General features: G+C 43.4%; 1 protein-coding gene across 11 annotated transcripts in view; it reads left to right on the forward strand.

Annotated features, from left to right (window-relative positions):
• The window catches only part of LOC121549137 (MAP/microtubule affinity-regulating kinase 3-like), a 96,525-nt gene extending 78,061 nt beyond the window's left edge, over positions 1-18,464 (forward strand). For 3 of the 11 annotated variants that reach the window (XM_045210291.1, XM_045210295.1, XM_045210293.1), the window contains exons 14-18: positions 2,850-2,956; positions 4,901-5,074; positions 5,793-6,059; positions 14,929-14,973; positions 16,424-18,464. In XM_045210291.1, coding sequence (XP_045066226.1) covers positions 2,850-2,956; positions 4,901-5,074; positions 5,793-6,059; positions 14,929-14,973; positions 16,424-16,799 — 969 coding nt within the window. In that variant the 3' untranslated portion in view covers positions 16,800-18,464. Of the gene's footprint in view, positions 1-2,849; positions 2,957-4,900; positions 5,075-5,792; positions 6,060-7,972; positions 8,000-14,928; positions 14,974-16,423 lie in introns of all 11 variants that reach the window. The other 8 variants (XM_045210299.1, XM_045210300.1, XM_045210301.1 and 5 more) reach the window with 5 other exon arrangements.
• The last annotated feature ends 1,943 nt before the right edge of the window (positions 18,465-20,407 follow it).

Consider the following 20,407-nt stretch of genomic DNA (forward strand, 5'->3'; position numbering starts at 1 on the left):
ATTGATGAACTCTCCAAGGGAACCTGGAGGGCGATAGATGACAAGGATATTAAGCTTAAATGGGCTAGTGACTGTGACAGCATGGAATTCAAATGAGGAAATAGACAGATGGGTTAGGGGAAAAATTGAGAATGACCACTTGGGAGAGATGAGGATTCCTGTGCCACCACCCCTCTGACCAGATGCTCTCGGGGTATGCGAGAACACATGGTCAGACGAGGAGAGAGCAGTAGGAGTAGCAGTGTTTTCAGTGTTAATCCATGTTTCCGTCAGCGCCAGGAAGTCGAGGGACTGGAGGGTAGCATAGGCTGGGATGAAGTCAGCCTTGTTGGCAGCAGAACGGCAGTTCCAGAGGCTGCCTGAGACCTGGAACTCCAGGTGTGTGGTGCGTGCAGGGACCACCAGGTTAGAGAGGCAGCAGCCACGCGGTGTGAGGCGTTTGTGTAGCCTGTGCGGAGAGGAGAGAACAGGGATAGGCAGAGGCATAGTTGACAGGCTGTAGCAGATGGCTACAATAATGCAGAGGAGATCGGAATTAAATGAACTAAACATCTGGGAAAGGAGAGAGCAGGGCCTCCCTCACCAAAAAACTCCCAAATATAACTCTCCCAACTTCCACCTCAGAAACTATAATTGTTTCACTGAGCCACCCGAATAAAACTCTCCCAACTTCCACTTTAGAAATTAGAATTGTTGTAAACTACAGCGGTTCAATGTTTCAAGGAATAGACTCAACTTACTTTATTCAGCTAGCTAACTATGACGCCATAGCTAACTAGCATGCTAGCATCCAATAACACACAGTTTAGTACCAATACTTGGTTACAACAAACTACCAATAGTGTGTTAACACACTAAACAGATAATTCGTGTCCGTGTCTAGTTCCTTTCATAACACAGTGCATTCGGAAAGTATTCATACACCAGCAATGGGTGTGGCTGAAATAGCCAAATCCACTAATTTGAAGGGGTGTGCACATACTTTAGTATGTACAGTGCATTCGGAAAGTATTCAAACCCCTTGACTTTTTCCACATTTTGTTACGTTACAGCCTTATTCTAAAATTGATTTTAAAAAAAAGAAATGCATCAATCTACACACAATACCCCATAATGACAAAGCGAAAACATAAGTATTCAGACCCTTTGCTATGAGATTCGAAATTGAGCTCAGGTGCATCCTGTTTCCATTGATCATCCTTGAGATGTTTCTTCTTGATTGGAGTCCATCTGTGATAAATTCAATTGATTGGACGATTTAGAAAGGAACACACCTCTACATAAGGTCCCACAGTTGACGGTGCATATCAGAGCAAAAATCTAACCATGAGGTCGAAGGAATTGTCTGTAGAGCTCTGAGACAAGATTGTTTCGAGGCACAGATCTGGGGAAGGGTACCAAAAAATGTCTGCAGCATTGAAGGGTCCCCAAGAACACATCATTCTAAAATGGAAGAAGTTTGGAAACACCAAGACTCTTCCTAGAGCTGGCCGCCCGGCCAAACTGAGCAACTGGGGAGAAGGGCCTTGGTCAGGGAGGTGACCAAGAACCCGATGGTAACTCTGACAGAAATCCAGAGTTCCTCTGTGGAGATGGGAGAACCTTCCAGAAAGACAACCATCTCTGCAGCACTCCACCAATCAGGCCTTTATGGTAGAGTGGCCAGAGTAAAAGGTACATGACAGCCCACTTGGAGTTTGCCAAAAGGCACCTAAAGGACTCTCAGACCATGTGAAACAAGATTATCTGTTCTGATGAAACCAATATTGAACTCTTTGGCCTGAATTCCAAACGTCACGTTTGGAGGAAACCTGGCACCATCCCTACGGTGAAGCATGGTGGTGGCAGCATCATGCTGTGAGGATGTTTTTCAGCGGCAGGGACTGGGAGACTAGTCAGGATCGAGGGAAAGATGAACGGAGCAACGTATAGAGAGATCATTGATGAAAACCTGCTCCAGAGTGCTCAGGACCTCAGACTGGGGCGACGGTTCACCTTCCAACAGTCAACGACCCTAAGCACACAGCCAAGACAATACAGGAGTGGCTTCGGGACAAGTCTCTGAATGTCCTTGAGTGGCCCAGCCAGAGCCCGGATTGAACCCGATCAAACATCTCTGGAGAGCCCTGAAAATAGCTGTGCAGCGTCACAGCTGGAGAGCCCCATCCAACCTGACAGAGCTTGAGAGGATCTGCAGAGAAGAATGGGAGAAACTCCCCAAATACAGGTGTGCCAAGCTTGTAGAGTCATACCCAAGAAGAGTCAAGGCTGTAATTGCTGCCAAAGGTGCTTCAACAAACTACTGAGTAAAGGGTCTGAATACTTACGTAAATGTGATATTTCAGTGCAAACATTTCTAAAAAACAGTTTTTGCTTTGTCATTATGGGGTATTGTGTGTAGATTGATGAGAAAAAAAAATATTTAATCCATTTTAGAATAAAGCTGTAACGTAAACAAAATGTGGAAAAAGTCAAGGGGTCTGAATACTTTCCGAATGCACTTTATAGTGTATATACACACAGGTTCGCACACCAACCACATTCACACTGCGTGACTTTCTTTCTTCTGTTTGTTCTTTCATTATTTTTATTTATTTCTGTATCTATTTCTCTCATTGTCTGCACCATCTGTCTCACCCTCTCTCTCTATCAATTAAATTGAATAAACTTCATTGGCACGAAAAGTGAAAGAACTGACATTGTCAAAGCACAACAGTGTAACTGGGTCATGTTCTTCAAAAACAACAACAACAACAACAATTCCTCTCTTTCTTTCACTCTCCCCCCCTCCTTACCTCACCCTTATCCTCTTTCTCTCCTTTCATCACCCTCTCTCTCTCTCCTTCCAGACTAACTCAACATCAGGGGGCATGACGAGGAGGAACACGTATGTGTGTAGTGACAGGAACGCCTCGGACCGCCACTCCGCCGTCATCCAGAATGGAAAAGAGAACAGGTGAGAGGTGTGAGAAGCCAAAGCTCTGTCTGTCATGTTGTCCTTCTTGGCCCCCTAAATACAGGCACACAGACCCAGACGCAGGCATACACACAATTAAAAAACAACAACATTTTAGTCATTTAGCAGACGCTCTTATCCAGAGCAATTTACAGGAGCAATTAGGATTAAGCGCCTTGCTCAAAGACACATTGAGAGATTTTTCACCAAGTTGGCTTGGGGATTCGAACCATCGACCACTCGGTTACTGGCCCAATGCTCTTAACCGCTTGGCTACGCACGCACGCGCTCTCATGCACGCACGCGCTCTCACGCACGCACATACTCTCACATACACTCTCACGAACGCACACACTCACGAACGCAAGCACTCACTCACACACACACACTCCCACGAACGCACGCATGCACTCTCACACACATACACTCCCACGCACGCACGCACTCTCTCACACACACTCCGAAGAACGCACACACGCACACACTCACTCACACACACACTCCCACAAACCCACGCACACACTCACTCACACACTCCCACGAACACACGCACTCGCTCACATTCCCACGAACGCACTCTCGCGCACACATTTATTGTTTTTGTCTCAGGCGCACACGCTTTCTCTCACAAACACACACACATTTGTTGTCTTTGTCTCACACGCACACACTCCCTCTCACAAACAAACACAAATACACACCCAATTTCTCTCCACACTATTGGAAGAAACACTATAGCCCGCGGCAGCTCCGTACACCACCCTATGCAAAATTCATGCTGGTCTTGAATATGGTGTTCTAGTTAAACGCTGCGTCTGAAGGGAGATTGTTGTTTCAATAGAGGCCTTCAGTGCCGGAAGCCCTATTCATCATTATCACACACACGCACGCACACACAGTGTTTTCTCTGTAACATTAGGGACACAGAGCCATGTGAAATAGCCATTGCCAAAAACCCATTGGTTTGGAACATCAGAGGGATACATTGGGGCCTGTAAATGTCAAGCTTAATAAAAACCAAAGTGTATATTTACCCAAGACATTTGCTCATTTAAAAGGACTCTCTTATCCATTTTTCTTTTTAAGTAGTCTGTATGTGGTGTTGGATAAAAAAAACACTTTTGAAAGTCACAACATAACTCTGTGTTGTTAGAAAACACAATAGATGGCCTACTTGGGGAAGTGTTCTGATTACAATTCTACGAGCCTGGTCAAGATTAAAATAGACTATGCCAAGAGAATCTTGAGGACTTGGAAGATATGTTTTTAAAACTGAGACGTAAGCTTGTCCTTTATTGGTTTTTGACCGTTATTTGACCGGTTAGTCTGTCAGCAGTGGTCACAGCCTTTCATCTCTCTCGTGTTCATAGGCACCAAATGGAAGAAAATGGAACGGGAATGGACTTACCTGGGCTTGTCCACTAAGAAACGTTCATTTGGTTTTCCGAGATTACTTGTGTTACCATGGCAATTAATGTTGAGTTGTCAGATTTATCAACAAGATGACTTTTTGAATGTCATTCATGTCGCGAATGAGTCATTCACGACATTCACAAAGGAAATTGGTGCAATGCAACATTGCTATACATTGATCCAATTCCCCTCAATTATAAATAAAAACTGATATGTATTGAGGACTGAGGGCAACACAGCAGATTGAGGCACACTCCTATCCATTCAACAATCCACACCCTTTTACCAGTGTAACCCAATACAGACGCAGTCACCACTGCCAAATAAGCTCCCTTAAACTTCTGCTTGTCTAAGCTATACCACACTGCTGCTACAGTACATTCATTCAAGAGAGCCTTTCTGTCCTCTACCTCTCTCTTATGAAGTTTGACTCTTTTTGTATGCCCTCAAGGCTTTATTAAAACCCACGTTTTCTTCTCTGGCCCTGTGGCCTTTTTCGCCGCACTTTGCCTCCTGTCCTCTTGGGGGCAGCATGAGTGAAATGTCGGCGGCCTGTACCACTAGCCCCGCTGCATACGCCAAGGCCCTCACCGCCTCCTCGGCCTCAGTCCACCTGCGCCACCAGAAGGCCGCGTCCCTCTCGGCTTCGGGCCACACATGCCGCCAAACGCTGCCGCCTACCGACGGCGACTTCTTCAGGCCTAAGTAAGAGGCTTCCCACCCCAACTCCCAGGGGTTTGACCAGGGGGCCCCGTTTGATCTGTCTGCTTTTTTCTCTAACCTCGTTTTCCATCCCCCTCTCTGTCCGCACTTTATCTCTCTCTAACGCCCTCTGACCTCCCACCGAATGAGCTTCTGACCAATCGTACCCTTTCCCTCCCCAACACTCATCCCACGCATTTTCCCACTTCTCATTCCGTTAGCTCCACCCCCAAAGCACCTCCTCCAATGGCTGAGGACCTCTTTTAAAGGTCCATTTGTGTCTTAACGTGAAGAAGGATTGCCTCCTGCTCTGGTCTCTCTTTCCACTAACTTACCCCAGTGTCTTTGGTCCGAAGTAGTGCTAGCCAAATCTCACCTGATAAACAAACCATCCTTAATGTAGCAAAGATAAGCAACCTCTTTGTCATTGGCTCAAATGTCCTAAAGGTTCTGTTTAGGTTCCCTTTAACTCTTTAGTCAACTAAACGATAAAAACAAGTGTTTCACATTATGTGGTTGATAAAGTCATAACTAACCAAAACCATCCGAGTTGACATCTGCTGCAGGGTAATGGTACCCCCTCTTATGAACATGAATAACCTGGAACCCGGTCTGCTTTAGCCAAGTTCTTGGCTAACGTAGAAAACAGACCGTGACCCAGGCTTGATTGTGTAGTCTTGACCCTTAACTCCTCTCCTTCCTCCACCCGTTTCCTCCCCAGCACGACGTCCAGCCAACGGAACCCCGGCGGCGCCTCCACCCACAGCATCAGCAGCGGTACCACGCCCCCCGACCGGCTGCATTTCCCCCGCGGCACGGCCAGCCGCAGCACCTTCCACGGCGGCCAGCTGCGGGAGCGCCGCACGGCCACCTACAATGGCCCGCCTGCCTCGCCCACGCTCTCGCATGACGCCACGCTCCTCTCGCAGTCCCGCAGCCGTGGCTCCACCAACCTCTTCACCAAGCTCACCTCCAAGCTCACACGCAGGTAAGCCAAAGCCGCCAACGGTATCCCCGAAACAATGAAAACGACCCACTATTTCATACTCAAGTCTTTGTTTAATTTAGGTGAATATAATATCATCCTTCACATCGTAAAGATTAGACTCAATAAAATGTGAAAATTTGTGATATGGATTTTAGTCCATATCCCCCATTCATATAAAGTGAGCTCCAAAGGTATTGGGAAAGTAACCAGGTTTCCATCTAAACTTTTTATGCGAGGAAAGTACGTATCGGATAAAAAAAATTCAAGACAGGCCAGTGGAAACGCTTTTATGCGCAAATATTGATATAATAACCATCATATTGACATAAACTTGGAGTCACGATGACATGTTGTATGTGGTCTTCCCACATCGGGAAAGCATGCAAGGTATTGGTCTACAGATTAAGTAAGTTATTCAGCCGCGGGACAATTTTTATTTATTTAGAGGATGGTCGGCGGGCCCGGAACATAATTACAAGTAATTTGTAGACTGCAAATTGACCAAGAAGCCCAAAGAGATCATATTTGACTAAAACATTGTCATTTCAAACCTTGCTTATACAATCACGTGTCTCTATTATGGGTGGGAATACTTGGGAACAGCTTTCCGAAATTAAAATCACTTTGGGCAGATTTCCTGGGCTTTTTAGTCATTTAATTTCAACAATGATAATAAAAAAAAATACAGTTTTAATTTTTTTCTTAGAAAACCTGGGGGGCCAAATAATTGTTTATTTGGTACATGGGAATTTAACTGCATTACGCACACTGATGGTAACACATCTCTGGTGGGAAAATACGTTTTGTCCCCTAAAATGGGACGGGACTTTGTACAAAAGTGCTATAATTTCTAAACGTTCACCCGATATGGATGAAAATACCCTGAAATGAAAGCTGACAGTCTGCACTTGAACCTCATAGTCACAAAGTGCTGGAGTACATAGCCAAAACAACAAAAAATGTCACACTCCCAATACTTTTGGAGCTCACTGTAGTTTATGACTCGCTGAGTGAAATGAAAGTTGTTTTTCTCTTACCTCAGAAACCCATTTACAGTACTTTACAGTACCTTAGTCTTAGTGCAGCTACATCATTCCCTCAAAGGTCTACCATGTGTACACTTGGATTTAGTGTAACTCTGAGTAATAGACCTGCCCTGCTTTAACATGAAATGTCAATCTATCTCTCACTTCTCTTTGTAGTCCTACACATTTGTATATTCATGTTGGCTTCCCCCCTGACAAAATCTAGCAGTGCGGCTTTTCATTTGTTTGTGTGCCTGAATTAGAATGAATAGAGGCATCATCTCTGTTTTTGTGGGTAATATTCATAATTCTGTCCAGACAGATATGGTCATAGACTGAAATTATTTTGAAAAGTAAGACGAATAGTCTCCTCTCTCAGAGTCAATCTTAGCTCCAGGTAGTTCTACATTTTACCCAGAATTATAGTTTGATGTCACGATGCTCTGTCATGTACAGAATGGCTTCATTACTTTTTGGGGCCTTTATGCATTAGATGAATAAAGAACAAAGACCCAGTTAAGTCAGAAAAGTAACAAAACATTAAAGTATTCTTTAATACATTAATGTAACTCTTTTTCACAACTCTATCCTTTCATAGCTGCTGTTCAGGATTTTCCTGGACCAGATTTGAACACCTAAGCTCTAGAATAATACTATATCCTAGGGAAGCTGCAATGGTTCATTATCTAAGCTGTCTGCAATATGCCAGTAACAGATGCTAGCAGCCAGGCTCAGACAAGAGATGTCTCACAGAAATGTTGACACCTAAAATGATTTTTTTATTATGCTGCTCCAAAAAAACAAGTTAATTGTTTTATTTTTTTAAACTAAAGACTTCTTATTACAACTTTTGACTGGTTGTTGTTACATTTTTGTATTTTTTTATAGAAATATGTCATTCAGGTTTATCAAAAGGTAGGAGGACCCCACCAACTGGCTCGGTGTGCAATTAATCAGAAACACTTGACTAATCGGTCAACTGTGTACTTTTTTAAAGAGCTCGAATAAAATGCCTGAAACTGACTGACCTCTTGGCTCCTTGAGCCCTAATCGGTGTGCAATTTAGCATGTCTAAGACCTATATGCTTTCTTATCGTTTTTTTAGTTCAACTAGCCAACAGACTATACTAATCAACCATGCATGGCTCTCTACAGAGCAGGTCTGTGCACAATTACTAATGTAAATGCTGACCTATTTCTTCTATAAATACAGTAGGTTTTTATTTATTATTGAAGGTAAGTCTTGTGCTCATTTCACATATGTATATGATTGCACAACTTCTGCACCATACAATGCATTTATGACTGTACATCAAATGCATACAAGTTAGTAAAAGGTTGGTGATAGCCATTCACTAGTTTGGCAGCAGCTAGGGGGATGGTATTCAGGCAAGAACCCTCCCTTTTGGTGACAAGGCTTTTATTAATTGTATGAAGTTGGTACCAAACTTTATGGATCAATGACTTCAGGGTTGCCCCAAGAGTCTGTTCTAGGCCCTGTGGAAATACATTTTTAGAAAAAAAAATTTTAGTTTGCAATTGAGATATAGTGCATTTGATATATATACATACTACCGTTCAAAAGTTTGGGGTCACTTAGAATTTTCCTTGTTTTCCATGAAAACATACATGAAATGAGTTTGAATAGGAAATAGAGCAAAATGCATAGGAAATGTATCATTGACGAGGTTAGAAATAATGATTCTTAATGGAAATAATAATTGTGTCCTTCAAACTTTGCTTTCGTCAAAGAATCCTCCATTTGCAGCAATTACAGCCTTGCAGACCTTTGGCATTCTAGTTGTGAATTTGTTGAGGTAATCTGAAGAGATTTCACCCCATGCTTCCTGAAGCACCTCCCACAAGTTGGATTGGCTTGATGGGCACTTCAATAGGGTTGAGATCCGGTGACTGTGCTGGCCACTCCATTATAGACAGAATACCAGCTGACTGCTTCTTCCCTAAATAGTTATTGCATAGTTTGGAGCTGTGCTTTGGGTCATTGTCCTGTTGTAGGAGGAAATTGGCTCCAATCAAGCGCCGTTCACAGGGTAAGGCATGGCGTTGCAAAATGGAGTGATAGCCTTCCTTCTTCAAGATCCCTTTTGCCCTGTACAAATCTCCCAATTTACCACCACCAAAGCACCCCCAGACAATCACATTGCCTCCACCATGCTTGACAGATGGCATCAAGCACTCCTCCAGCATCTTTTCATTTGGTCTGCGTCTCACAATTGTCTTCTTTGCGATCCGAACACATCAAAGTTCGATTTGTCTGTCCATAACACTTTTTTCCAATCTTCCTCTGTCCAGTGTCTGTGTTCTTTTGCCCATGTTAATCTTCTCTTTTTATTGGCCAGTCTGAGATATGGCTTTTTCTTTGCAACTCTGCCGAGAAGGTCAGCATCCCGGAGTCGCCTCTTCACTGTTGACGTTGAGACTGGTGTTTTGTGGGTACTATTTAATGAAGCTGTCAGTTGAGGACCTGTGAGGCGTCTGTTTCTCAAACTAGACACTCTAAGGTATTTGTCCTCTTGCTCAGTTGTGCACCGGGGTATCCCACTCCTCTTTCTATTCTGGTTAGAGCCAGTTTGCGCTGTTCTGTGAAGGGAGTAGTACACAGCGTTGTACGAAATCTTCAGTTTCTTGGCAATTTCTCGCATGGAATTGCATTAATTTCTCAGAACAAGAATAGACTGACGAGTTTCAGAAGAAAGTTATTTGTTTCTGGCCATTTCGAGCCTGTAATCAAACCCACAATTGCTGATGCTCCAGATACTCAACTAGTCTCAAGAAGGCCAGTTTTATTGCTTCTTTAATCAGCACAACAGTTTTCAGCTGTGCTAACATAATTGCCAAAGGGTTTTCTAATGATCAATTAGCCTTTTAAAATGATCAACTTGGATTAGCAAACACAACGTGCCATTGGAACACAGGACTGATTGTTGCTGATAATGGGCCTCCATACGCCTATGTAGATATTCCAATATAAATCAGCCGTTTCCAGCTACAATAGCCATTTAGAACATTAACAATGTCTACACTGTGTTTCTGATCAATTTGATGTTATTTTAATGGACAAAAAAATTGCTTTTCATTCGAAAACAAGGACATTTCTAAGTGACCCCAAACACACACACACACACACACACACACACACACACACACACACACACACTATAAGTCAAAGGTTTGGACACACCTACTCATTAAAGGGTTTTTCTTTGTTTTTACAATTTTTTTCATTGTAGAATAATAGTGAAGACATCTAAACTATGTAATAACACATATGGAATCATGTAGTAACCAAAAAAGTGTTAAACAAATCTAAATATATTTTATATTGGAGTTTCTTCAAATAGCCATCCTTTGCACACTCTTGGCATTCTCTCAACCAGCTTCATGAGGTAGTCACCTGGAATGCATTGCAAATAAACAGGTGTGCCTTCTTAAAAGTTAATTTGTGGAATTACTTTCCTTCTTAATGCGTTTGAGCCAATCAGTTGTGTTGTGACAAGGTAGGGGGGTATACAGAAGATAACCCTATTTGGTAAAAGACCAAGTCCATATTATGACAAGAACAGCTCAAATAAGCAAATAGAAACGACTGTCCATCATAACTTTAAGACATGAAGGTCAGTCAATCTGGAACATTTCAAGAACTTTGAAAGTTTCTTCAAGTGCAGTCGCAAAAACTACAAGCGCTATGATGAAACTGGCTCTCATGAGGACCGAGAGTTACCTCTGCTGCAGAGTTCATTAGAGTTACAAGCCTCAGAAATTGCAGCCCAAATAAATGCTTCACAGAGTTCAAGTCACAGACACATCTCAACATCAACTGTTCAGAGGGGACTGTGTGAATCAGGCCTTCATGGTCAAATTGCTGCAAAGAAACCACTACTAATGGACACCAATAATAAGAAGAAACCTGCTTGGGCCAAGAAACACGAGCAATGGACATTAGACCGGTGGAAATTTGTCCTTTGGTCTGGAGTCCAAATTTGAGATTTTTGGCTACAACCGCCGTGTCTTTGTGAGACGCGGTGTGGGTGAACGGATCACCTCTGCATGTGTAGTTCCCAACGTAATTCATGGAGGAGGAGGTGTTATGGTGTGGGGGTGCTTTGCTGGTGACACCGTCTGTGATTTATTTAGAATTTAAGGCACACTTAACCAGCATGGCTACCACAGCATTCTGCAGCGATACGCCATCCAGTCTGGTTTGGGCTTAGTCCCACTATCATTTAGTTTTTTAACAGGACAATGACCTAACACACCTCTAGGCTGTGTAAGGGCTATGGAGTGCTGCATCAGATGACCTGGCCTCCACAATCCCCCGACCTCAAACCAATTGAGATGGTTTGGGATGAGTCGGACGGCAGAGTGAAGGAAAAGCAGCCAACAAGTGCTCAGCATATGTGGAAATTCCTTCAAGACTATTGGAAAAGCATTCCAGGTGAAGCTGGTTGAGAGAATGCCAAGAGTGTGCAAAGCTGTCATCAAGGCAAAGGGTGGCTATTGGAAGAATCTCAAATATAAAATAAACGTTGATTTGTTCAACACTTTTTGGGTTACTACATGATTCCATATGTGTTATTTCATAGTTTTGATGTCTTCACTATTATTCAACAATGTAGAAAATAGTAAAAATAAAGAAAAACCCTTGAATGAGTAGGTGTGTCCACACTTTTGACTGGTAGTGTATATATATGCACACAAACTGAAGACAACCAACACTCTTTAGGATAATAATTTTATGGGCTAGGCTGTACCTTTTTACCTTTCTTTCGTTTTGCACGCAATGGACACCATCTTTAATTTCAGAGATCTCTTCGTAATTTAGGGTACCCTACTGGGCTCTTAATGTGGCTGCCGATCGAGATGATGATTGAGAGATGGTTCGTTGCAGGACTGAGTTCAGGTACCGAATCCCCCAGACTATAGAGAATTCCTCCCCATCGTCCTCTCTCTCCTCGCGTTGGTTTCCCTGAAAGCTTTTCTTGCCCAGCTATGGAACTTGTCCTTCAATTTCTCCTTGATTTGCTAGCTGGTGGCCCAGACCTTATCTACCTGGCTAAGGAACTTGTCCCTCGATTTCTCCTTGACTTGCTAGATGATACCTGGCCCCTATTCTAGAACTGGTAAAAGATAGAACTGGGGTATAGGGAAATAGTCAGTCCCAGACAGACGCACAGAGTAGTATGACTTAGAATCAGTTCCACAGAGCCTTTTTTAAGTCCTTTGTGCAATAGACGTTTTCTCTTAATGACTGTGATTACTTGCACAATGCAGCTCAACAGTGCAGACCTTTGACTAGACTGCCGCTAGCCATGCATTGTGGACTTCAATTGTAGCTGTATTTTGAAGCTCTGCAGTTCAGTTAAGTCTAGCTCTATTAATAGGATGTAGTTCAATGGTGTAGTACCACAATCGTTGCTCCACCAGTTCTAGTATCCTGCCTCTCTTCAGGGGAACTCCAGTCCATCCAGCCCATAGATAGTGCTCCTTCTGTCAGAGCATTAAACAAACCCTTCTCTCTCTCTCTTTTGTTTTTTCAATCTCACAGCCAACTACGTCCAGCACTCTCCATCTGCATGACTCAGACTGAATCCTCTTAGATGCGTTTTCTTGTTTCTTGTGTGTGTCTGCGTGCATTTGGCGTGTGTGGGGGTCTACATATACAGTGCATTCGGAAAGTATTCAGACCCCTTCCCTTTTACCACATTTTGTTGTTACAGCCTTATTCTAAAATTGATTAAATAAAATGTTTTCCTCATCAATTTGCACACAATACCCCATAATGATGAAGCGAAAACAGGTTTTTAGAATCTTTAGCTAATTTATAAAAAAATTAAATAATACCTTATTTACTTAAGTGTTCAGACCCTTTGCTATGAGACTCGAAAATTGAGCTCAGGTGCATCATGTTTCCATTGATCATCCTTGAGATGTTTCTACAACTTCATTGGAGTCCAACTGTGGTAAATTCAATTGATTGGATATGATTTGGAAAGGCACACACCTGTCTATATAAGGTACCACAGTTGACAGTGCAAGTCAGAAAACCAAGCCATGAGGTCGAAGGAATTGTCCGTAGCGCTACGAGACAGGATTGTGTCGAGGTAGAGATCTGGGGAAGGGTACCAAAACATTTCTGCAGCATTGAAGGTCGCCAAGAACACAGTGGCCTCAATCATTCTTAAATGGAAGAAGTTTGGAACCACCAAGACTCTTCCTAGAGCTGGCCGCCCGGCCAAACTGAGGAATTGGGGGAGAAGGGCCTTGGTCAGGGAGGTGACCAAGAACCCTATGGTAACTCTGACTGAGCTCCAGAGTTCCTCTGTGGAGATGGGAGAACCTTACAAAAGGACAACCATCTCTGCAGCACTCCACCAATCAGGCCTTTATGGTAGAGTGGCCAGACGGAAGCCACTCCTCAGTAAAAAGCACATGACCGCTCACTTGGAGTTTGCCAAAAGGCACCTAAAGGACTCTCTGACCATGAGAAACAAGATTCTCTGGTCTGATGAAACCAAGATTGAACTCTTTGGCCTGAATGCCAAGTGTCACGTCTGGAGGAAACCTGGCACCATCCCTACGGTGAAGCATGGTGGTGGCAGCATCATGCTGTGGGGATGTTTTTCAGTGGCAGGGACTGGGAGACTAATCAGGATCGAGGGAAAGATGAACGGAGCAAAGTACAGAGAGATCCTTGATGAAAACCTGCTCCAGAGTGCTCAGGACCTCAGACTGGGCTGAAGGGTCACCTTTCAACAGGACAACAACTCTAAGCACACAGCCAAGACAACGCAGGAGTGGCTTCGGGACAAGTCTCTGAATGTCCTTGAGTGGCCCAGCCAGAGCCCGGACTTGATCCCGATCGAACATCTCTGGAGAGACCTGAAAATAGTTGTGCAGCGACGCTCCCCATCCAACCTGACAGAGCTTGAAAGGATCTGCAGAGAAGAATAGGAGAAACTCCCCATACAGGTCTGCCAAGCTTTTAGCGTCATACACAAGAAGACACGATGCTGTAATCGCTGCCAAAGGTGCTTCAACAAAGTAATGAGTAAAGAGTCTGAATACTTATGTAAATGGCATATTTGTTTAAAAAAATATATAAATGTGCAAAAAAAATATTAACCAATTTTTGCTTTTTCATTATGGGGTATTGTGTGTAGATTGGGGAAACAATTATTTAATCCATTTTAGAGTAAGGCTATAACGTAACAAAATGAGGTCCAGGGGTCTGAATACTTTCACTGTATCTGCGCTTGAGTTTGTGAATATGCCTTAAATTATTTTCATCTGAACACACACACTGCTGCCTGCACGCCTCGACCAAACGCCTACATAAAACAAACAGTCTCTCCTCACTCTTTTGTACTACCCCTCTGTTTTTCCTTCCCATTGCCAAAAAATAATGTATATAGGTAATCAAACTCTCTTGAGCTGCATGGCAATATTGAGGACAGGAAGTTCAACACTGACACAGAGCATCTGAGGGGATGCCTTTTGTTTCATCACACAGGACTTCTCTGCAGTTTGCATGTCCCATACTGGTGGTGTGAAATGTCCGACTACCAGACGTGCCATTAGGCATTGTCCTTTATGGAGTAGATACAGTTTAACAATGCCTTCCTGTTGATACTGTCTTTTCCCCTTCTTTTTTTCCTCTCTCGCTCTCGTTTCTTGATATCTCAAATTTGAGCTTTTTTCCCCCTTCTGTATCAGTATTTTTGTTCCGCTCCCTTTTTAACTGGATTGTAAGATCATCTTTTCTCTCTCCATGTCTTTCTTCCGCCCTCCTCCTCTCTGTGTTCTCTCACGCCTCCATATCTCAGAGGCCCAGCAGAGTTTGAGAGAAACGGGAGGTTGGATGGCTCAAGGTGAGACGGAATACTTAAAATAATCAGTGTTTTCTTCCACCTCCATCTCTCATCCCCCCCAACCCCATGTACAGTCAACCTAGCCATCTGCTCTGCCATGCTGGGTCTCCACTCCAGGCGAGCCTGGGGTTTTGGGGCCTATCTGGAGTAGGGCCCTATAAAATCCGCATTGTGGAAAAAGCAGACGGAATCACGGAATCCAGACATTAAAACGGAATTCAACAATATTCAAAAATCTATTGAACTTAGTAGGAAATAAAGTAAATGTATTGAAAATTAATTCATTTGCCCAAGTTAATCATAAGACTTGAACAAAATGCATCAGTGATTCATATTTTTTTCTGAAACGGCACAGGAATGCCCGTCTGTGTGCGGTGCGCATTTATGTCAAGTCTAGGCTGTGTAGCCGTTAGCGACAATGCTAATTTGAGGCAATGGCATTACCTTGCCCATGTAGAACAACGGTTCTGGTTGAACATAATGCTCTTTCCCATGTGTTGTAATTATTTTGAGTAGTGGCAAATTATTGTCTGCTTTGCCTGCATGCAGAAGTGAGGTCTGCATTTTCTTGTGCCTGTCACTAGATGTATTGTGAAATTACATTGTTGCCTGTGTGTGACCCCACTGCATGACTGCCTGTTGAAAGAACACAAGAGCGCCCCTTCATGGACGTGGGGTGTGAATGCACCAATGACGTTAATATGAATCTGTCACCAGTGCCTGCTTGTAGCCCTCCTGTAGCTCAGTTGGTAGAGCATGGCGCTTGCAACGCCAGGGTTGTGGGTTTGATTCCCACGGGGGGGCCAGTATGAAAAATGTATGCACTCACTAACTAAGTCGCTCTGGATAAGAGCGTCTGCTAAATGACTAAAATGTAAAATGTTGTATTCACTGAGTTTACAAAACATGGCAGACTGACCAGGTGAATCCAGGTGAAAGCTATGATCCCTTATTGATGTCAGTTGTTAATTCCACATCAATCAGTGTTGATGAAGGGGAAGAAGGATTTTTAAGCCTTGAGACATGGATTGTTTCAGTGCCTTTGAACGGTGTATGGTAGGAGGTGCCAGCCGCACCGGTTTGTGTCAAGAACTGCAATGCTGTGGGGTTTTCCACCCTGAACTCAATATTAGGATGGCGTTCGTAATGTTTTGTACACTCAGTGTATATGCCATGTGTCTATATGGTGTTGTAGCCTAAGATATTCATGAGCAGGCACAATTAAATGTGTGAACAGAATGATCATGTGACATATATTTAGACACATTGGTACTTGCATTCAAAACTCACTTAGGCAGATGCATAGATTCTCAGACACTCTCACACACACACACACACACACACACACACACACACTTGTACCCAGCCTCACCCCTCCAACTACTTTCACTCACACTCACCCTCCATTTCCCATTGCCACCCCTCTAACTAACTCCTCTCCCCCCGGCAGTCGCAACGTGTCAGGTGATCAGGAGGACCAGCAGCAGCCTCAGCCCCCCCATGGCCAACACCCCAAGGACACCAAGCCACGCTCCCTCCGCTTCACCTGGAGCATGAAGACCACATCATCCATGGAGCCCCACGACATGATGCGCGAGATACGCAAGGTGCTGGACGCCAACAACTGCGACTATGAGCAGCGCGAGCGCTTCCTGCTGCTGTGCGTGCACGGCGACGGCCACGCCGAGAGCCTGGTCCAGTGGGAGATGGAGGTGTGCAAGCTGCCGCGACTCTCGCTCAACGGTGTGCGCTTCAAGCGGATCTCGGGCACATCCATCGCCTTCAAGAACATTGCGTCCAAAATCGCCAACGAGCTCAAGTTGTAGGGCCTCCTAAAGATATGAGGGGTGAAAAAGTGTTGAGCGAGCAGGTAAAATATTGCGATTCGAAATGGTCTAAAGCAGGGGTATTCAACTCTTACCCTATGAGGTCTGGAGCCTGCTGGCTTTTCTCTTCTACCTGATGATAAATAATTGCACCCACCTGGTGTCCCAGGTCTAAATCAGTCCCTGATTAGAGGGGAATAATGAAAAAATGCAGTGGAACTGGCTTCGAGGTCCAGAGTTGAATTTGTGGGGACTAAAGTAACATAACGTGGGGAAAGAAAGCGCTTCGAAATGGACTTGTCAAGTCAAATCTGAACGAGCTGGACAGTCGTTATAAAAAACTTAAGTTGCAGATTCACAACGGTTTTCCTCCAAGACACTTACGAAGTATGTATTGAAAACTATGTATAGCTTTAGGCAATAATTTCCTGTGTCTTTGGAGCATTATTATTACTATTACTATTATTATTATTGATGATGATGTGAAAGGTGGTCTTGAGCTGTTGGGACATTGGTCTAACATTGACATTTAGTTTTTGTCTTGTTTTGTTGTTGAATGCACTACTGCATTATTGCCTTTGTGGCTCTGGAACAGGGCTCTCCAACCCTGGTCCTGGAGAGCTACCATCCTGTAGGTTTTCGCTCCAATCCTAATCTACTGCACCTGATTCTTTTAATTAGCTGGTTGATAAGCTAAATCAGGTTAGTTACAACCGGGGTTGGATTCAAACCTACTGAAGGGGAGCTCTCCAGGAACAGGGTTGGAGAGCCCTGCTCTGGAAGATGCCTCCCCATTGGGAGTTTAAACTCTCATACAAGGGAGGGAGAGGAGTGGAGGAAGAACATAAAAACGGACCCCTTCCTCTTGCCAAGAGAATATGGCTGCCAGATATGAGTGGTTGGATAGCCTAGCTAATTGCACAACAAGTTACGGTATTATCGTTATCATTGTCAAATACTGTTGATTTTGGCAGTCGATTGCGCTCTCTCTCCTTACTAAGCCAGCCTCTACACACTTGCACACACACACACACACACTCTCATTCTATGATTTGAACCCGTTGTTCATCAGCGTTTATCCGTGTGGGTTACCAAGTTATCTGTACGGGGTCACCCAACCCTGAGAAGAGGGCATTGAAGGCGACACACTTTGGTATACCCCCGCTTCATAATGGGGGACTGTTGCAAAGTATCATGGGACTTTGAGTCATTCACTACAAAAAAAAGAGACTTCAGAGAAATAAGGAAGATTTTCCTTCCTGGTGTATCTGAATATTTAGTTGTTTTTCCTTTTGTTACAATTTTTTTTTAAACAGTTCTCTTCTCGGATATTACTGAAATGCCCCCTTCTATCTGGTCCCACCCACCCGGACCGGTTCAGATGCGGTCGGCCATTCCCGGGACACATAAGATCAAAGTTCAAACATGGCCGTATTCAGGCCTTCAGTATTCACTCCCACCCTCCTAAAAACGCTGGCACTGTATTTTTTTGTGGGGAATGTAAATAATATACCTTAGTTTTACAACAGCTGCATATTGATATACTTCCTCGTTTTTTTATTTTCTAAGTCCGGACTATGAGCCCGGAACTGTGTAATTAATGTTAACTCATTCATCACCGGGTAAGTTTAACCAGTGTCTCCATTAAAATACCTTAAGTGACTAGCCTCTGTGTCTGACTGAATCCATGGCAACTTCAAGGGTTGTGGGTTTGATTCCCGCATGGAGACACCTAACGTGAATGTGTGTTGACGCTTTAGAAATAAAAACGTCTGAAGTGACCATATTCTCTCTTGTAAAATAGATTTTATGTCAATAAAACGAACCTGTATCAATAAAGGTTTAGATGAAAATGCAATATTAAGTGACTATAGTTTTGGAAAAAGGATGTGGGTAATGTGAGATCTTTCATATTTTTCCATGTTATCTATTGCAGTAATGAAGGTAGTAAAAAGTGCCTTCATTGTTACATTACTCACTAGCCATCACTGACACTGAAAAGGCATTAAAGGGTAACAAAAGCAATAACAAAGCAGGAACCCTGCCACTGTTTTAGTAAAAAGCTAAGGAATGGAGCTGGAGAAATGTAACCACTCAAATTCATAGACCGAGACAAAGGGTGCAAGGACTGATCAGGGTGCAAATTAGGGGGGAGCGAGGGGGGGCTCAGCTCCTATGAATGAGACATTAGCTCCCCTAAATGCAACAAAAGTCAAACTTTGGGGGGGGGGGTCTCTAAATAATGCTTATTTAACCATTCTCCTATTTGTTTAAAATGTTGTGGTAAATGTTTTATAGTGCTAAATATTAAAATAAAAGCTTCCAAATGAAACGAACACCCACACCTCTGTCATGGTTTAAACCAGTGTTTCCCAACCCTGGTCCTCAAGTACCTCCAACAGTACACATTTCTATTGTAACCCTGGACAAGCACACCTAATTCAACTTGTCAACTAATCATCAAGCCCTCAATGAGTTGAATGAGGTGTGTTTTGTCCAGGGCTACAACAAAAACGTGTACTCTTGAGGGTACTCGAGGACCAGGTTTGGGAAACACTGATTTAAACCATTTATTTCTACCTGGCTGCACAAATCGCTTCCTTGTCCACGGCGCTATCAGCTCAGTAGTGCTGAATTTGGCCTGAGCTGAGCTCCTTTAAACGCGTAGATTTTCGTCATTTGTTTGCCGTGCACCCTTGATAAATAGCCTATGCCTTTATTCCAATGCATTTCATTTATCATTGTTTGCTTTTGTCAGTCAGCAGTTTAGAGCGCTCATTGCTTTGTTTTTCAGGTGTGCGAGGGTACTGATGTTCTCTGAGCCGTCTGTGGCCAGAAGTAGACAATTTATTTAGCTTTATAATTTTCTATCAATATTTGTTTTCTTTCCTGGATCAGTTGATGATGGTCACCAATATCACTAGCCTACAGCTAGACACCAATACACACCCAATCCATCCAACATGAATGACAGTAGCCCTATAATTGACTATTTCGGTTAGAAGCATTTGATTTTGCAATGGCATAGGCCTACATTATTTGGGATTTGTGTGCCCATGAGAACTGTTATCACAGCGAAACATAATGAAATGTTACGTAGGCATAGTTACACTTACAATGCATTTTCCGAGATCTCCAAGATCCAGGAATCGAATTCAATTGTTAAATGGTTAATAATTACAAATAACACTGTCATAAATGTAATGAATGTAAGGAAATAAAGGTAGTGTTTTGTCACACAATCTGTGAAGACTACAAGCATTCAACTCATGAACTAGGGTGTAAATACGTTTTAATTCAACTTGTGTATTATATTGATGTAGGCTACGTGTTCTGCAGGTGTTCATGTGTGTAAAACTGCCTCGGCTTAGAGGGTAAGCTACCAGCAGTGGTGTAGGCCTAGTTGAGGGTAAACGCAACTAAACGCAGTTTACCCACCTTTTTCAGAAAAATGCATTGAAAGTATAGGGAGCGTAACTTTTTTTACGCGACCGGCAATCGGAGATTACCCACCTATTTACCACACATTGTAGCCTAGTCTAGGAAATTGACCATGTGTTTTAGGGTGACCATCCCATTTTTCCCAGGACAGTTTCAGGCCCATTTCA

This window comes from Coregonus clupeaformis, chromosome 33 (genome assembly GCF_020615455.1).
Source record: "Coregonus clupeaformis isolate EN_2021a chromosome 33, ASM2061545v1, whole genome shotgun sequence".
NCBI lineage: Eukaryota > Metazoa > Chordata > Actinopteri > Salmoniformes > Salmonidae > Coregonus > Coregonus clupeaformis.